Below are 19,369 nucleotides of genomic sequence, written 5' to 3'. Positions count from 1 at the left end.
AGGATATGCTATGTCCCCTTCCCCATCCTGCAGGCCGCTATCCCTGTTCACAGGGAGGTCCTGGCCCACCTTCCCTACCTGTCAGTCAGCCTCTGCTGTCTCTCCATCGAAAGGCCTCGGGAGACTGCTTGAATGTCATATCCCAGATTAGACAGCCTCCTTCGGGTCAGTTCTGCAGATCCAGGCTACACTTGGTGGACCCTCGTCATCTTCTGTCTCCCCCAGCCCCATCCTGCCCCATCAGGCACAGAGAAGGCCCAGAACTGGCATATGGGGAGTAGAGTGGAGAGCAGGGTGGGGACAACTGTTGGGACCACAAGGCCTAGGACGAGAGAGAGAAAGGGGAAAGGCGGGCTGGCCGCCCCCAAAGAGGGCCACTGTGATGGATCGAAAGGCTCCCGGATTTGGAGTCAGAAAATGGGGCTTAGAATCCCAGCCTTGCTGCTCTGCTCCCTGGGTGTCCTGGGGTAGGTCTCCCTAGGCCTTCTTGTGACTCAGGCACCACAGACCCTTACTGACCCCTCAGGCCCACAGCCCTCTCCCTCCCACAGAAGGGATGAAGGCAGACACCACAGGGCCCTCATCTCCCTGCCCACAAGGCCACAGCCACCCCTTTCTTATTATTGGGCTTGGGGCTCAAGGGTCCACTCCATTAGCTAGCTCTCCAGTTTGAGGGTGTCTGGTGGTGCCTGGGATGGACCAGATGCCTCAGCACTTCTGGAAGGTTAACCCCTCTTGACATGTCTCTCTCCTTAAGGGCCAGACCCAAGGGTGGCGGGGAGGCCACCAACATGGGGAGGACAGAGCCTGCTGTCCCCGTGAGAGGCTCTGGTGAGTGTGGCTGGGCCCAGGGAATCTCTTCCTTTCTCATGGGCCTGTACAGGTGAGCCGGCACCTGGGCGAGCACTGGAGCATCTCCCAGACCCTGACACCTTCCACCGCCTCCGACCCCTCGGGGCTGGACGAGGCGACCACCCAGCTGCTGAAGGCCACCCTGCAGAGCGTGGTGAAGGAGAAGCAGCCCGACTGGGACGAGCATCTGGATCCCATGGTGTTCGGTTTCCGCACGACCGTCAGCTCCATCACCAAACACACACCGTTCTTCCTCATGTTTAATCGCGCAGTCTGCTTGTCCTCTGAGGTAGCTGAGAGGGGGCCTGGCTGGACTGGGGAGTTGGGGGCCAGCCAGCCTTGGGGTCACATTTCCCCAGACCTCAAGCCCTTGGAACAACCACAACAATAGCAACAATAGCCATGAATGTCTGTCATCCTCCCTAAGGTTTGCAAGCACTTCACAGGCTGCCTCACGTGATGAGGAAGCAAAGACTCCCAGAGGCATAGGGGTCACAGGGGTTGGGGTGACAGGATAGTAGATTAAGAGTAGGAAGCTCCCTGAGATGCCATCTTCTCCCACTCTGTCACTGGACAAATGAGAAAACGGCTCCTTGTTGGTTAATGGACTTGTCCAGGGTCACAAAGTTTAGAAGTGTCAGAGATAGGACTTGAACCCAGGCATTTCTGACTTCAAGTCAGATACTCTATGCACTGCCCCAAACTGCCCCTGAGAAGCCTGGAGGCTCAACCAGGCCCTTATGTGTATTTGTGTCCCCCCCACCTAACCCAAGGTCTCACACCTGCTGCAAATCTCTGCCCCATAAATGCCTGCTGATGGATGGATGGGTTGGCTTGTACCTTCCAGGCTGATCCCATGAAGGACCCAAAGGAGGAGGGACCTGGCTTCATGAGAACCAACAGTCTCCCAGCTTTCACTGCCGCTGTCCAGGAGCACCAGGGGGCCGTGAGGAAGCTTGTAAGTCCTGTTGGCACTTTGGGAGTTGGGCCACTCTGGTCGCTCTTGTTTGGAGCCATTGCTGCCAGCCTCCCTCCCCTCCCCTCCCCCAATCCTCCGTCTTTCTATTTGGTGGCTCCCTGAGGGCAGGCTCTGTCTAGATATGCCTGAGGATCCCAAGCCAACTGTGGCGGAGGGGCTCACCCCCTGATCTCCTCACCTGGCATGCTTCACTTTGAGGAACGAGCTAATGGTGCCTTTTCTCCCCAGCTAAGCATTTGCTTATTGCTCTTGAGAGAATGAACTCAGCCTTTCCTGGGCACCCTCATGGGGAAAGGCTTTGTTCCTTGGAGGGCCCAGCCTGGCCCCTTCTCAGCCAGTCTCCCCCCTTCCCCAGGTGATTGAGAACATGGCTGCTTCAAGCCAGGGAGACAGGAGGAGTGTGAAGAGGAAAGCCGGGCGCCTGCCAGCCCTGGCCTTCAGCGTGGAGGGCCGAGGCGTCCCTGACGATGGCCCCTTAGAAAAGCCCAAGAAGAGCCCCTGTGTGTCCTTTCAGTTTGAACCCATTTTGCCTTCAGAGCAGCCACCGGTGGCCGAGGGAAAGCAGTCCCCCGCTGCCGAACACTGACCCGCTAACTTGGGGCCGTCAGCTCCTCATCATTTGGCTCCTGGGGGAGGTCGCGGTAACCACTGCCCCACACAAGAGGTGCTGCCCAGTACCATATGACCAGGGCCTGAGGCCAGCCTCTGAGCCTGAGCCAGTGGAGGCCCAACTAGGGGCATCCGTGCCCTGCAAGCCTCGAGAAAGGCAGCCTATACGAGAGAACTTTGCTGGGTCCCTGGAATCCTGCCCCAGGGGACACTCGCATGTGTCAGTGTTCCTACAGCCACTGAAGCAGCGACAGTAGAGGGCACCAAGTATCTGGCCATCCACGAGGGGATGCCTGGAAGGACTTTCCATGTCCATTGGACAGTGACATCACCAGCCAGAGAATGCCTGAGCTCCCGTGGGCTGAGAAGTCACTGAAAGTTTAAACAACATCTCCATTACAGATGTTGAATTGGGAAGGACGATGGCGTTGTCCTGGGAGGGATCTCCTCGATGCCCTCTCAGAATTGGCTGGTCTTTCTTTATGATTTGCTCTGGACAAACTCTGAAGGGCCAAGCCTCAGCTCACTGGTTTCATGTGGATCGAATGGGCACCTCCCTTCTTGTCGATCGTCTTTGTTCATGGGGAGGAGGGGAGACACGGTCCTCTGCAATGACCCCCATCATCCCTTCTTTTTGCCTTAGCGACACCTTTGGCCGCGAGAGCCAGTGGCCCCTCATAGCGAGGTCTGGCTCCGGTCCCTATTAAAACGAGTTTGCTTTTGCTAATAATTCACTCACTGACAGACGGGGGAAGGCCCTGCTCAGGAGCTGGATTGAAAAGTGGCCAAAGAAGGTTCTAAAACCACAGGATGGTATGTTTCAGGCCGGAAGGGACCTCCGAGGTTATCCAGTCCAACCCCCTCATTTTCTCAAGATAAGGAAACTGGGGTCCAAAAGGTCAAGCAATTTGCCCAAGGTCACAGGAAGCAAGTTGCAGGGGTGGGATCTGACATAAATGAGGTGGTCGACCAGCCATAAAAAGGGGATGAGAATGTCAAATATAGAGCTAGGAGAGACCTTGGCTGTCACCTGGCACTAATGAGCATTCATTAATGGCAGGCTAAGGCCAACAGTCCCTGCCCTCTGGGAGCGGGCAGCCTCGTGGGGGAGACAGTGTGCAAATCACTGTTCGGACAAGATACAGGATGAATCAGGAGGGAAGGCACTAGCATTAGGGGATTGGGGAAGGGCTTCTTGCACAAGGTGGGATCTGAAGAGAAGCCAGGAGGCAGCGATGAAGAGGGAGAATGTTCTAGGCAGGGGGTCACAGGGACTCAGCACGGGAAAGAGATTTGCCCGAGGTAACCCTGGGGGCAGAGAGGATCCAGGATTCAAATCCAGATCCAATCCTCCAACCCCAGATCGTCCGTCAAGTGGCCCACTTGGATTGCCTCTGGAGCTCTGCTGAGATGAAGGCTGAGCCATTATGTCTTCTGCGTGTGTGACCATTGCTCCCCTTCTGCCCCTTTATATAAAAGCTCCCCCCTCCCCCCATGTAAAGATCAGATCGAGTTCTGACTTGTTATTTCTAGTTGTTGCCCACTCCATCTTTCCCGTTTGCTGCAGGCTAGATCACAGTTGCAAAGGGTGAAACATTTTGAAACTCCTTTGTAAATAAACGGTTTTCGGAAAATGCAAAAATCAATGTATAGGATCATTCCCAGAAATTGTTGGGGTTGGGGTTTTGTGTGTGTGGTGGGGGAGGTTGGAGAGGACTTTCGATCTGGCTGATGGCTCTCTTCCTTCTCTCCCCATCCCCACTCCCTTGCCCACAGTGTGTGTCAGCAGAGCCCAGATTTAGCTGACCAGAGGAGAGAGTTCCTTTCTGGGAATGGCCCTAATTGCCCTACTAGCTGTGATCTCTAGCCAGATTGACATTCTGAAGATCTGCATTCACTCAGATGACATTTATGTACTTGAGATATGCAAGGTTGATGTCAAATTCCCCAGGGATCCAGAGGTTTGTCCCCGATCGTGGACTGCAACAAGGGCCTTCCTTGACTTACTCAGAAGGCAGGTCACAGGCAGGCTAAAGCATGGAGTGAGACCTTGAAGCCTGGGCTGAACCCTCCATCCAGAAATAAACTCTAGCTTTCCCAAGAGCAGAAGATGTGTTTCTGCCAGCATGCTGGGGATTTTATTCTTCCTTGGTGCTCTGAAAGGTCAGACAAGCATCCAAGCCCAATAACAGCCTCACTGGGTCCCTGGAATCCTGCTCTAGGGGATGTCCGGATGTCTCTGCTCACATAGCAGCTGAAGCAGCATCAGAGTCCACCAAGTGTCCAGCCACCCAAGCGGTGATGCCTGGAAGGCCCTTGGCTTTCCACGTCCATCACATAGTGCTGTCACCAGCCAGAGAGTGACTGAGTTCCCCACCCTATAGCCCTCCCTCCTTTCCTCCCAAGGTGCTGCAAACTCAGTTTCAGTATGGGCCCAAGCCAGAGCTCCCCTAGGTGAGAAGTCATTTAAAGTTTAAACAGCATCTCCATTACAGGTGTTGAAGGGGGAAAGGCAGTGTTGCCCTGGGAGGGATCCCCTTGCTGCCCTCTCAGAACTTACTGATCTTTCCAACCAGTTCCTAAGAACAGAACTCTCAGTAATAAGCAAGTAAACAGGTCAGACCTGTGAGTCATTCAGCAGGCATTTATTAAGTACCTACTATGTGGTGGGCAAGGCAGTAGCTAGGTGGCACAAAGAGAATGAGCTTTGAATTTGAACCAGAACTCAGGTGCCCAGGCTCTCATCCCACCTTTTTCAAAAACTAGTTCTGGAGGGGCAGCTAGGTGGTGCAGTGGATAGAGCACCAGCCCCGAATTCAGGAGGACCTGAGTTCAAATCCGACCTCAGACATTTGACACTAGCTGTGTGACCCTGGACAAGTCACTTAACCCCAAATGCCTCACCAAAACAAAACAAAAAACTAGTTCTGATGACCTTGGACAAATCATTTCCCTTTTCTGAGCCTCAGTTATCATCTTTGTCACAATGGCTAGGCCTGACTCTGAAAGAAGACAGCTGCCCCACTTCAGCTTTGCATTCGCTCCCCATCTCAGAGGCAGATGGTTTCACCCTCATGCCCCTTTCAGCTTTTCAGAAAAATGAAAATGTTCTTGACCAGTCTGGGTATTAATTAGCATTGTCCATGGCTGGGCCCAGCCTTCAGGCTAGGCAAGTACCGTTAACTCATATATTCACACTCATGGAACAGGATGCAGAGACACAGATAATTCCCAAAGAACTTAGATTTGGCATTAAAGGGAGGGGGCACAGTTTTCTTTTCAATTAGTATTTATTTTCTTGCCATCTATACACCACCCTTCCCCCCAGAAAAAAAGAAAAAAGTGGGTGCCTCATTCTGCACCCCAATTCCATTGCCTCTCTGTCAGGAGATAGGCAGCTCTCTTCCTCACCAGTCTTTTGCAATCACAGAGGATCATCGCATTGAGCAGAGGGCTCAAATCTTTCAGTTGTTTGTCCTGACAATGTTGTTATTGTAGAAATGTCTGGTTCTACTTCCCTCTGCATCAGTTCATATAGTTCTTCCCAAATTTCTTTGAAATTTGCCACTTCACCATTTATCTTAGAGTACAGCAGTATCATCCCATTGCCTTCACATCGCCTAATTTGTTCTGCCATTCCCCGGTTGATGGGCATCCCCTTAGTTTCCAATTCTTTGCAGTTACAAAAAGCAGCGCAGATTTCTTACATCACATCTGCCTCCTTGACTTCTGGCTAATTTTAGAAAGCTGATTTTTTAAGAGCGTGTGTTGACAGGTGCAAATGGGGAGCTGGCTCAGGACTCCAGATTTGCACTCGTTATTCACAGGAACCTAGATTTAGAGTTGGAAGGAACCTTAGAAGCTATCTACTCCAACCCCCTCATTTTTTAGAGATGAGGGCCTACACACATTAAGAGAGTTGCCCAAGATGGAATAGCTAAGTGGTAAAGCAAGACATCAAGGCAGGACAGTGGTTAGAGCGCCTAATCCAGAGTCAGGAAACCATGGGTTCAGATCCAGCCTCAGACACTTACTATTTATGTGACCCTGGACAAGTCACTTAACCTCTGTTTGCTTCAGTTTCCTCAGCTATAAAATGAGGATAATAACAACAAAGCTCTCATGATTGTTGTTAGTGTCAAGTGATATAATATTCGTAAAGCACCTAGTATATCACAGGTTATTACTGGGGTAACTAGGCAGCACAGTGCATAGAGCTGGGCCTGAAGTCAGGAAGGCTCATCTTCCTGAATTCAAATCCACTTTCTAGCTGTGTGACCCTGGGCAAGTCACTTCACCCCGTTTGCCTCAGTTTCCTCCTCTGCGAAATAAGCGGGAGAAGGAAATAGCAAATCACTCTAGTACCTTTGCCAAGAAAACCTCAAATCCGGTCATTACTGAACAACAACACTACAAGAAGAGAGGTGAGAGGCTAACTAAACTTAAATTGCAGAGCCAGCTTCAGGCTCCACATTAGAAAGTAAGTCCCAACAACGAACGAGAAAGCACTAGAGTCCAGAGAGATCAGGGAAGGCTTCCGGTGGAAGATGGGATTTAGGCTGGGACTTGAAGGAAGCCGGGAGCCACGGACGAGGAGGGAGAGAACACCGGACTGAGGAGAATGAGGCCGTGTGCAAAAAGTGCGCGAGCGAGCTCAGGCAACAAGGGCCTGCATCGGGTCTACCCAGACGAAGATGAAACAGGCCCTGCCCTCCCGGAGCTTCCATTCTGGGGAGGGGAGGAGGGGAGTCCGCCAGAAGTACGGGAAGGATCCTAGATCTTCCCAAAGTGGGACCCGGTTATCCATCTCCACTATCTTATCCCGGCTCTTCCTGGAAGGCGCTTGGGAAGGCACAGAGGGAACGCTCAGGAGGTGAAGTCGTTGGGCAAGGGTGCAGGAGAGACTCCCCCAGAGGAGGGGGCGGGGCAGGGGTGGGGCACTGAGGGGGTGGGGCTTGTGGGCGTGTCAGAACATTGGCAGGCCTGCCCTGGAAGGGGGCGGGGCCGTGGGCGAGAGGTGGAGCTGCAAGAGTGGAAGGGGATGTGGCCGAGGCTCTAGGACAGAAAGGGTCGAGGTGGGGGCGGAGCGGACATTATGGGGCGTGTCGTCGGGGGAGGGGCAAAATCGAGATCGAAGTATTCTCGAGTGGGAGGGGGCAAATTGGCTGAGGGCGGAGAGGAATATCGGGGCGTGTCCCGGGCAGGGTCAAGAGACTAGATAGGCTTTGAAGGGGGGCGGGGGGGGGGAGACTCAAGGCAGCCACCCCAACACAAGAGCTGGGGGCGGGGCCACAGATGTCGTGGGGGCGGAGTTTATCTTCTATGGGTGGAGCCTCAGGACGGGTGGAGATGCCGGGGGTAGGAGGGGCCTCGTGATAGGGCAGGTTATGGGGGGAGGGGAGAGTCCTCGGGAGCGGCCGGGGGGAGGGGAGAAGGCAGGGGAGGAGGGACTATGAGGGGGAAGGAGGTGAGGCGGAATATCAAGGGGCGTGTCCTGGGGCGGGAACGACGGCCGGCGTAGGGGCACGTCTCGGGTCGAGGAGAGCCCTGGTGGTGACGCCTAGGTCATTGGTGAGGGAGGGGCGTCGGGAGGCGGAGCCTTGCCTCTAGTGGAGGGTGGGGGAGGTCGGAGGGGGTGCGAGGGAGACGGGACCGGCCGGACAGGTCCGACCCTCAGGCAAGGCGGATCACTGGGTAGGAGGGGCCCCTGGAAGGGCCGGGCTGTGGGGGCGGGGCGTAGCTGCAGAGACCGGTGGGGGCGGAGCCTCAGTATGGGGAGGGATACGGGGCGGGGCTTCTCATCTATGGGTGGGCCTCTTGGTGGGTGGGGCCTCTCGTTTGGAGGCGGGTCTAGGGGCGGGGCGGGGCGGCTTCACGTCAGCCCGAGGCGGCCCCGCCTCTCTCCGTGCGACCTTGCAGCGGCTGCGGCGGCGGAGCCCGAGCGGCCGGGCGGGCGGGCGGCTGGGCAGTCGGTGCCCATGAGCCGCGCCGAGCGGAGTGCAGCGCAGCGCCCAGCCCCGGCCCACCTGGTGCCAGGTTACAGGTAAGGCGGGCCTAGGGCGGGCGGGGTCCCGGGACCCTCCTCCTCCACGGGGCGCCGGGCGTCTTAGAGGATGGAGGCGCGGATGCTGGTGGGGAGCTGCCCTCCCCCCGTGCCTGCTGCTGCTGGGGAGGGGCTTCTTCCTCCGCCCCCAGCACCGCCTGGTCTTGAGGGGGGGACTGGACTTCCCCACGGTGTTGTCTAGGGAAAAATGAGGCCATTGTGGGTGCCGGTGAGACCCCCACCCTGCTCCCCGTCACCTGTGCCCTCTGGCTGCCCCCTCGGTCTGCTGGGGACATCGTCTGCTAGCAGCCCCAAACCGCCGGCGGGGGTGGAGGGGGAGGCTGGCCTTTGGGACTTGGTTTACCTCTACGGGTAAACCCTCCTTGGGGTTCAGCTAGGGCCCTCTGATTGACCCTCCCACCTTGGCAGGGGAAGGGAGGGGAGGGGCTGGGGTCTCTCTCCAGCACCTGTTCTCAGGCACTGCCATCCCCCTCCCAGTAACCGCCAAAGCAGGCAGCTCCAGTTAGGCCAGGCAGAGGGGGCTGCTGTCTCACTCTGACCATCATCACCTGCATCACCTGCATCCCTTCCCTTCCTAGCCAGAGGAAGAGGAAAGGATCCTGTTTATTCCCTCTCCCCTTTCCTTTTTCTCCCTCTCTCTCTCTTCCTCTCCACTCTCTCCCTCTCCCTCCTTCTCTCTCCCCCTCCCTCTGCAGCATCCCTTGCAGGCCTAGGAGGGCTGAGCTTGCGGTTTAATGTTGCAATTTTTTTTAACCCTTGAGGCTCCACTATCCCAGGTGAGGGAACGATAGGGAGGCCAAGACACCCATCAAGGCCTTAAGGAAAGAGGAGAAGCCATTCTTTCCATCACAACTGTGTCTCTCCAGAATTCTTCTGAGAACTTATGTGGGAGCTCCTAATCCTTCTTCCTTCTCCATCCCTAAGCCATAGTTCAGGTTCTGTGTGTGGGTTCTATCCATTCCTCTCATGGCACCAGGGAGTTGTGAATGGAGGTAGGGGTCAAGAGACCTGGGTTCTGGTTCCGTACCTGTCAGTAACTCAGTTTTTGACCTTTGACAGATCGGTTAATAGAACACTCCAGGTTCCCCTCGAAGCCTTATTTTCCCTATCTGTCAAAAAGGGAGAAGCATTTTGCCTTGCATACCAACTGCAATATTGGAGAGATCAAATGCGATTATGAATGTGAAAATGCCTCAGTAATGCATGGAGTTATGTTCTACTTTAGCATAATCTTAAGGCTTTCTCCTAGTAGCTGTCTCTTGGCTCTCTTGGAACTTGCTTTCTCCCTGGGTCTTGAAGGGAAGAGACCCCAGGGGTCCTGGAAATAGATTAACTTCTGGCAGGTCCACATGCTGACCTAGATTGGCTTTCTGCCCTCTGGATAATGTCATCTGGGGACAGTGGCAGCTGGCCTAGACTCAGCCTTAAAAGTAAGGGAGATTAGACATTTTCCCTGGGCAAGGCTAGTGGTGTGGAGGTCAGTGTCTCAAATGCCCCTGGCATGGGGGTGAAGTGAATGACTTCAGGATGCTCTGGCCCAAATGGGTCTTTACCTCCTGGTGATAGGGCATTTCACCCATGTCAGGCTGGCAGGATATACCCCAACAAATGCCAAGGCCCTCTCCTTTCCAGGTTGTCCCTGAAGAAAAAGGAGTGAAGCTGGGAGTCTCTTTTCAGACCACACAGGACATGCCCCGTGTTTCTGCTGTCCTTGCTCTGCCTCAACCAGCAGATGGCTTCCCCAGTGACTCTTATCTGGTTCGCCTTTCATGCTGTTTAATTTTTCCGAGAGGCATAGCCCATGCCTGGTGTTCATTATCTGTGCCAGCTTCGTTAGTCTCCTCCCCCTCCCCCTTCCCTGGCCCATCCAGGTATGGCTGACATGTAGGAGAAACTGAAGGTGTCAGGGACAGGTGCCCCTGGAGATGTCAGCCAGATGTGAAGGAGGAGCTGGGCCAAATGACCTGATGGACCCAAAGGGAAAGACAACCACTCCCTCTACATGAGGACACAGACTGGGTCCTTTTTGTCTTTGTAAGGAGGTGCTTGATCAATTTGTGTTGGGATAATTTAAACGCAAAAACCAGACTGAAGCACAGAGATGTTTAGCCAGGTTGTTCAGGATATCTCAACCTCCTGACTCTTTTCATTCACTTAAGGAATAACAAGAACAGCTGACATTTCCATAGTGCTTACCGCATATACCCGGGCACTGGGGAATTAATTCAAAGACAAACACAGGCCAGCCCCCGGCCTTTGGGGAGCTCACCTTCTGGTGATGGAGAAGAGGACGTGGGGAGATGGAAAATATACCCAGAGAAATATATTAGAAGACAGGGTGTGATGGGGGCAGGGAAGGGGCATCCAAGGTGCTCTTGGGGGGAAAAATTGAGATCAAAGAATCATGAATGTAGAACTGGAAAAGCTCTTGGAAATCAGGAGAGGAGATGAAGTGACATACTCGGGGTCACACAGCTAGTAAGTGTCCAGGTCTTCCGCACTCCAAGTCTTGTGCTTAGATCAAGGAAAGCTTAACAGAGGGAGGAGAAGCTGAGTCAAGGCTCCCTTGGTAATTGTAGCAAACCTTTCTATAGCACCTGGAGGTTTGCACAGGGCTTGACATAAATGCCCTCACCAGATCCTCGTAACAGCCCTGTGAAATGGGTGCAGTTTTTCCCCCTCCATTTTATGAACCGAGGTTCAGTGACTTGCCCAGGGTCACATAGCCAGGAAGTATCTGAGGCAAGGTTCAGTCAATCAGTCAGCATTCATCTGGAGGAAGGGGAAGGGTTCTGAGTTCCTGCCGTTCTAGACCTGTGTATTCTAGACCTGTGGGGGGGAGTGAGTGTGAAAATCGGCAGAGAGAAGCCCAGAATGTGAGAACTGAAAGAGACTCCAGTCGCCGTTGCTCTGGTTCAGCTCAAAGGAGAAGAGAATCCACATATTATATGGGGTTGCCCAACTCTTCCAGGAGACTTCCAAAGAGGGGGATGCCACCACCCCCTGAAGTGGCCCCTTCCAGCTTGGGCCGACTATTAATGACAGCTCTTCCAAATGTGAAACCTCCATGGGCCTCTCAGCCAGGGCCTCTGAAACTTTTTCCATTCATGACCCCTTTTCGCCCAAGACATTTTTACGCAACCCTGGGTATATAGGTATATAAAATAGTCAGACATAATCTTTTACTGTTGCCAAATTTTTTGCAACCCCACATATGGGGTCATGACCCATAGTTTAAGAAGCTCTTCTCTAAACCATTTCTTTCTTTCTTTTTTTTTTTTTTAGTAAGGCAATGGGGGTTAAGTGACTTGCCCAGGGTCACACAACTAGTAAGTGTCAAGTGTCTGAGGCCGCACTTGAACTCAGGTACTCCTGAATCCAGGGCTGGTGCTTTATCCACTGTGCCACCTAGCCGCCCCCTCTAAACCATTTCTACCCATTGATGCCCTCCAGGGCCCAGAAGAACAAGTTTGACCCCAGAAGGCTCCTAGAATACTGAGGCTAGGAAAGTGACCTTCTCCCAGCCCTCCCTATTTGATCTAAGGGACCATCTAGGCCCACCTCCATCCTGTAACATGTAAGGAAGATGAGGGCCTCAGAGAGCTAACCAATGTCCTAAGGTCACACAGTGAAGTAGAGAGTGTTCACCTTGGAATTAGCAAGAACTGAGTTCAAATCCTCCTATACTTACTAGCTTTATGGAATTATGTACTCACCTCACAAGGCTATTGTGAGGATCAAATGAGCCAATATATGTGTATCACATATGCTCGAGGCTCACACTCCAACCATCAGGCTATTATATCTAGGGGTATTCCAAAGGGATTGGGGCATCTCTTCTCCATGGCTATCAGTTTTGTGCTAAGTAAACACTAACCACCACCACCACTACTACTACTACTACTACTACTACTACTACTACTACTACTACTACTTCTTCTTCTTCTTCTTCTTCTTCTTCTTCTTCTTCTTCTTCTTCTTCTTCTTCTCCTCCTCCTCCTCCTCCTCCTCCTCCTCCTCATCATCATCATCATCATCATGATCACATCTCATTTTCCTCTCTTCCTCACCTTAACCAAGAGTGAGGCAAAGGTGGGAAGCACCTTCAAGCTGGCCAAGGGAATGGAGCAGGGCCTGTGCTCACCTCTGCCCTGGAGTGCAGGCCTATGCTCACATCCTGGGCCCTGGGTTCACCTTTTAGAGAATGTGACCCGGCAGGTGATGTAGCTCTCTCATCTTCACCCTGTCATTCTCATCTCCCCAGAACTCCTTCAGTCTGCAAATAGTGATTTCATCCTGGCCATGACTTGTAGTTCTCATTGGGAGTGTGCTGGGCAGAGCAGGGACAGGAAGGGGAGAGAGGGTGTGTGTGTGTGTGTGTGTGTGTGTGTGTGTGTGTGTGTGTGTGTGTGTGTGTGTGTGTGTGTGTGTAGGGGGCACCCAGGATGGGGAGATGGCTCTGCAAAGGGCATCATTTAGTCTAAATGCAGCCTTTTGGGCCATCATCCAGCCACCACCAGGCTGCTCCTTTTTTTTTATTGTAACTTTTTTTTTTTAATGTGCCTCTGCTCTTCTGGGAGCTGTCCGTAATTTGACCTCTGTCGAGCAGACTCGACTTCAAAATTGGAGGTGATCCTAGTAGGACTGAATAGTGTAGTAAAGAATATCCACCTTGGAGTGAGAACTGGGTTCCTGTCTTGGCTTTGGCCTTAGCCATATAGCCTGAAACCTTTTGGGGGGCTCAGTTTCCTGCTCTGTAAAATGAGGAGTTTAAACTCAAAAAGGCATATGTGAATAGAAGCCTGGACCTTAGAGTCGGGAAGACCTGGGTTCAAATCCTGCCTTAGACACTATGTGACCCGAGGCGGGTCACAACCTCTCTGTATCTCAGCTTCTTTATCTGTAAAATGAGAGGGGTAGAGTCTGAGGCCCCTTCCAGCTCTATCTCAAACAAGGTGGATGCTCCTGGCTCCTAGATAAGGATTCTTAAGGTGGGGTCTATGAACTGTTTTTCTTGATTTCGATTCCTTTTTTCCCTTAATATTTTATTTTCCAATTACATGTAAAAAGAGTTTTCAACATCCTTTTTTGTTTTGTTTTGTTTTTTGCGGGGCAGTGGGGGTTAAGTGACTTGCCCAGGGTCACACAGCTAGTAAGTGTCAAGTGTCCGAGGCCAGATTTGAACTCAGGTACTCCTGAATCTAGGGCCGGTGCTTTATCCACTGTGCCACCTAGATGCCCCCTTTTTTGTTTGTTTTTTGTTTGTTTGGGGTTTTTTTTTTGCAGGGCAATTGGGGTTAAGTGACTTGCCCAGGGTCACACAGCTAGTAAGTGTCAAGCGTCTGAGGCCGGATTTTGAACTCAGGTCCTCCTGAATCCAGGGCTGGTGCTTTATCCACTGAGCCACCTAGCTGCCCCTCAAAATCAAGGATGTTTGCTGTGTGACCCTGGGCAAGTCACTTAACCCCAATTGCCTCACCAAAAATAACCCACCCCAAGATAGCAGCAGTCTGATAAGGTCTTGATTTACATTTTAATATAATTAGTTTGCTTTGTAATCCTGTTTGATTTTGTGCATTTAAAAACATGATTCTGAGGAGTCCATGGGCTTCAGACTGACTGCCCAAGGGGTCCGGGACACAAACAAAAGTTAAGGAGCTTTACTCTAGAACCTGGAAGGTGCTCCAAGTTCTGGGCCTTTGGCCAGTGTGGCCTCCCTGCATACCCTTTCTGCTCCCTTGCAGTAGCTCAGACTCATCCCCTTGCCTGGGGAGAAAGAGGAACTGTCCAGTCTTCATTCTCCTTTCCAAGGAATGATCTCAGCCCAAGGGGCCAAGAGAAACACCCCCCACCCTTGGCCATGGGGATGCTCCTGAAGGAGGTCAGAGGAGCACCGGGGGTAGGCTGGGCCTTTGCCTCTCCTCCTCCTCTCCCCTCCTCCTCTCCCCTCCTCCTCCCCCTCCTCCCCCTCCTCCCTCTCCTCCTCCTCCGTCCCCATCTCCATCCCTTCCTCCTCCCCCTTCCTCCTCCTTCTCCCCCTCCTCCTCTTCCTCCTTCTCCTCCTCCAGGCCCAGGCAGGCACTCCCATTCACCATGGGCTCTGCATTGCAGCAGGCAGAGGAGGAAGGCTGGGCCTGCTCAGGCTGGGGCCAGAGGAGGAGCAGGTGGGGGTGGAGCCCTTTCCCCACCCTCTGCCTTCCATCCTCTCCTCTTCCTGGTCCAGGGCACAACATGCATCTCCCCAGCCTTCTGGGAAGGCCCTGGAGGTAGAGACGCTGACTCAGGTACCTGCAGCAGGGGCTGGTCCCTGCCTATGGCTGCCCTCCCATTTAAGATAACAGTCCCAGGAAGGCAGGGCGGTAGCAGCACAGGCTTACCCAGGCAAGTGGGCCTTGCTCCCACATTCCCATGCTCCCCTTCTCCCCTGTTGTCCTTGGCCAGGGTGCCCATCTTCCCCTGCCTCCTTGATCCTACTGTTTAATTTCCGCACAGGGATGTTTGAAGGAGGAGAATTAGTTAGGGAGAAGAGAGCTGGCATCTAATAGCCCTGGGGAAATTGCTTTGAGATCTCAACTTTGTGGGCCTGCCTTGCTCTCATAAGGACTCAGTATTGGATAACGAAGTGTGTGTGTGTATGTATGGGGGGAGGGGATGCTTTCCATCCTGAGTCTCATGGCTCCTTCAGAGCAGGGAGAGTTACCGGCAAGGACTTTGCACTGATTTATGTGTAGCTGGGCTTATTCTGGGCATCGGGGGTGGAAAGGTTATCACGTCATGTCCTGGCTCTGGCTTTCTGAGGATTTGGGGGCGTGAATCTCACTGCAGCATCATGGTTAGAGGGGGTGAGATGCCACTGGGTTATTGTGGAGTCGGGGAAATAGGTAAGAAGGGGCCAGGGCTGGGGCAGGGGGAACAGAGTGCCAAGAGTTAGGTATGGGCTCAGCTTTGGTGAGGGGGGCAGAATAGTGCCCCTGAGATATCCGAGGGCTGGAAAGAGCTATTGGTGGCAGGATGGAGGGTAGAAAGGCCCTGTAACCAGATAGCTTCAAATCCTATTACTGACCTTGAAGGTCTAAATATGGGTCACCTGTCCTAGGGACCAGGCGCTGGGCCTCAGTTTCTTTCTCTGGAAAAGAAGGGCCCATTAGATGGGATGGCTTCTGAGGGCCCTCTCCGCTGAATGAGTGTTCTTCTCCCCCACTCCCCATCAAGAAATATACTTGTTGGGGCAGCTAGGTGGCGCAGTGGATAGAACACCGGCCTTGGAATCAGGAGTACCTGAGTTCAAATCCGGCCTCAGACACTTAACACTTACTAGCTGTGTGACCTGGGCAAGTCACTTAACCCCAATTGCCTCACTAAAAAAAAAAAAAAAAAAAAAAAAAGAAATATACTTGTTAAATTGAATTGGATTTCACATATTTGGTAAAAGCCAGTAAAAAAAGCATTTATTAAGTGCTGTGTGCCAAACCTTGTGCTGCAAATACAAAAAGCAAGACAGTAGTGGGGATTCAAGATAGGACTGGGTCTGGGATGGACTTGGTGGCCTCTGGGATTCCTTTCAATGCATTTAGAGAGTGTTTTGAGGTTTGCAAAGTGCTTTATGAATATCTCATTTGATCCTCACAACAGCCTTGGGATGTGGGTACTGTTATTGTCCACATTTCACAGATGAAGAAACTGGGACAAACTGAGGTTAAGTGACTTGCCCAGGGTCACATAGCCGTTAAGTTTCTGAGGCTGGATTTGAACTCAGGTCTTCCTGAGTCTGCACTGTCCCCATGTAGCTGATTGTGAAATGAATAGTCCCTTCAGGGAGAGGTTTCAGGCTTCTCTCCCTCATTTTTTCAGGTGAGGGGAACTGAGAGGTAGATAAGAGAAGGGACAGCCCACCCACTAGTGAGCTGGAGACAGGACCAGGTCTCACTGAATGCACGGGTGCTTAATTAATGTGTATGGATTGGTTGGTCCCCACCCTGCTGGAGGCTCTGCTTTTTTTTTTTTTTTTTTTTTGCAGGGCATTGAGGGTTGAGTGACTTGCCCAGGGTCACACAGCTAGTAAGTGTCAAGTATCTAAGGCTGGATTTGAACTCAGGTCCTCCTGAATCCAGGGCCGGTGCTTTATCCACTGCACCACATAGTTGCCCTGGCTTACCATCTTTTGAAATAAAAAGGTAGAACCCCCCAGAGCCAGCCTGGTACCAAGCCCCAGTTAGTCAGGATCATTTCCTGTGGCAATTGCCCCCTCCGGCTCCCCAAGAGCCTTCCTGCTCTGGACCCCACTTGTGGGTGGGTTGAGGTTCAGCAGGGTCCCTTAGCCCCTCCCTGAAGACAGCTCCCATCTAAGGTGCAGTGGGCCAAGATCTGGGCTCTGGATGGCTTAGAAAGATGGGGGAGGGGTGCCAAGGGTGAGGAATGGAGAAAGAAGAAGTCATAGGTTCACTGCCCAACCCTCTCCTTTTATAGGTGAGGAAACTGAGGCCCAGAGGAGTTAAGTGACTTGCCCAAGGTCACATGGGCGGTAAGTGGAGTGTCTAGACACTTTTGGGGGGAGGGTAAGCGCTCAGGGTTGCTCTCTCTCCCTGGGGCAGTTGGAAGGGAGAGGGTGGCTGATGACTCTGGTGGGTCTTGTCATTTGTTGCTAATCTCCCTCCCCCAAGTCTGCCACATGGTCCAGTGAATGCTATAGGGGAAGAAACACTAGATTTGGATCCAGGGACCTGGGTTTGAATCCTGGCTCTGACATTGACTGACCTGAGCAGCCTCCAGGATGGGGGAAAGGTAGTGGATCACATAGCAGAAAGCTGAGAGGCACTTCAGAAAGCCACCCAGGCCCAACCCAGCATCTCACAGATGGGGAAACGGAGGCCCAGAAAGGGGAATGGTTAAACATGACTGGACTTTGAGAGGACCTGGCTTCAAAGTCCGACCATGCCGCTTTCTACCACCTTTCATGCCCCTGAGCAAATCCTCTTTCCTCCCTGGGCCTCAGTTTCCTCCTCTGTAAAACGAGGGAGTTGGGCTACATCATCTCTGAGGTCCCTTCCAGCTCTCTGCCTCTGATCCTATCAACTCTGTGGGCCTCAGTTTCCTCCTCTGTAAAGTGAGGGGGTTGGACTCAGTGGCCTTAGAGTTCCCCATCAGCTCTAAGTTTTATGGTCCTCTGACTCCAAATTAAGAGCTTAAAATCTGAGCCAGATGAGGGCTGACTCAGGGGTTAAAAACCTTGGAATTTACATGGGAAACCTTAGTCCCCTTCCCCCAAGTCATCTTCTCTCCTTCCTCTGACATAATCTTCTTGACTTCCAGGTACCCCAGTGTCCACCCAGAAGCGATGAACCCGTCTGCTCTGAGCTGAAGGTCTGGTCCTTTGCTAGGCCCCTTTCCCGCCCCCACCACTCGGCAGGATGAGGGCCTGGAAGGCCGTGGCCATCACAGGGGCCTTCATGAGTGTGGATGTGAGCATCACTACGGTGCTCTACGCCTTCAGTCATCGAGACCGGGGTGTGCTGCAGGACCTAAGAGACTTCAACATCTTCGACTCGGTGCTGGACCTCTGGGCCGCCTGCCTGTACCGGAGCTGCCTGCTTCTGGGGGCCACCATTGGCGTGGCCAAGAACAGCGCCTTGGGCCCTCGACGCCTTCGGGCCTCCTGGACCTTCATCACTCTGGTGTGCCTCTTCGTGGGCATTTACACCATGGTGAAAATGCTCCTCTTCTCTGAGGTACGCAAGCCCATCCGGGACCCCTGGTTCTGGGGCCTCTTTGTCTGGACCTATGCCTCCATTGGGGCCACATTCTTCCTCTGGTGGCTGCTGTCCACTGTGCAGCCAGGCCACAGGGCCCTGGAGCCAGGGGCACCGGCCGAGGGCGTGGGCTACCCCACAGAGGGGCAGCCAAAACAGGAGGAGGCATCGGGGGCCACGCTGCAGAAACTGCTATCCTACACTAAGCCTGACCTGGCCTTCCTGGTGGCTGCCTCCTTTTTCTTGGTGGTGGCAGCTCTTGGTGAGTAAGAAAGGACGGGGGCATGCTGGGGTGCAGGGGATGGGGTGTAGCCAAAAGCAGAAGTCCAACTGGGTAGTCCTTCTCATTGGAGAGAGAAAATATGCCGTCGAGCAAAACCATTCCCTCATTGGCCACATCCCAAAGATACCCCACATCCATCCCCTCTCTGCCAGGAATGGGGTAGCAAGCTTCATTGTGAGTCCTCTGGAATCCCATGTGGTTAGTCATTGTGTTGATCAGAGTTCTTAAATCTTTCAAAATTTTTTGTCTTTATGGTGTCTCTTTTTTAAAAAAATTCTATTTTTATTTTTTTCAATCAGCAAAAATCTACCTTCTCTCAATTACTCTCCCCTACTTTCCCCTGAAAATTATAAAAAAACAAAACTTGTAACCAACATATACTATTAAGCAAAACAAACTGGCCTTGTCCGAAAAAATTTCTCATTCTACACTCTCAGTCCTTCACCTCTCTATCAGGAGGTGAGGAGCATGTTGTATCATTAGTCCTCTAGAGTCCTAGTTGGTCATTATGCTGATCAGAATGCCTAATTCTTTCAAAGTTATCTGTCTTAACCATATTATTGTCATTGTATATCGACTGTATAAACTGTTCTCCTGGTTCTGCTCACTTCAGTTTGCATCAGCTCATACATGTTCTTCTGAAACCATCCCCTTCATCATTTCTTAAGGCATAGTAATATTCCATCACATTCATATATCATAACGTGTTCATCCAAGCCTCCATTGGTGGGCATCCTCTCAGTTTCCAATTCTTTGCCACTAGAAAGAGAGCTGCTATAAATATTTTTGTACATCCCTGGTTAGAGCTTGTTCTGCTTAGGATTACTCCTTCCCTT

General features: G+C 52.5%; 1 protein-coding gene across 5 annotated transcripts in view; it reads left to right on the top strand.

The window, feature by feature from the left end:
* The first annotated feature begins 7,994 nt into the window (after nucleotides 1-7,994).
* The window catches only part of ABCB9 (ATP binding cassette subfamily B member 9), a 52,371-nt gene continuing 40,996 nt past the window's right edge, over nucleotides 7,995-19,369 (top strand). The window contains exons 1-3 of one of the 5 annotated variants that reach the window (XM_043976146.1): nucleotides 7,995-8,011; nucleotides 16,971-17,025; nucleotides 17,814-18,512. In XM_043976146.1, coding sequence (XP_043832081.1) covers nucleotides 17,912-18,512 — 601 coding nt within the window. In that variant the 5' untranslated portion in view covers nucleotides 7,995-8,011; nucleotides 16,971-17,025; nucleotides 17,814-17,911. Of the gene's footprint in view, nucleotides 8,012-8,334; nucleotides 8,484-16,970; nucleotides 17,026-17,813; nucleotides 18,513-19,369 lie in introns of those variants that run through there. The other 4 variants (XM_043976145.1, XM_043976147.1, XM_043976144.1 and 1 more) reach the window with 4 other exon arrangements.

This window comes from Dromiciops gliroides, chromosome 1, assembly GCF_019393635.1.
Source record: "Dromiciops gliroides isolate mDroGli1 chromosome 1, mDroGli1.pri, whole genome shotgun sequence".
Taxonomy (NCBI): Eukaryota; Metazoa; Chordata; class Mammalia; order Microbiotheria; family Microbiotheriidae; genus Dromiciops; species Dromiciops gliroides.
The sequence above is the reverse complement of the archived record's forward strand: the minus strand, read 5'-3'. Positions and strand labels throughout refer to the sequence as shown.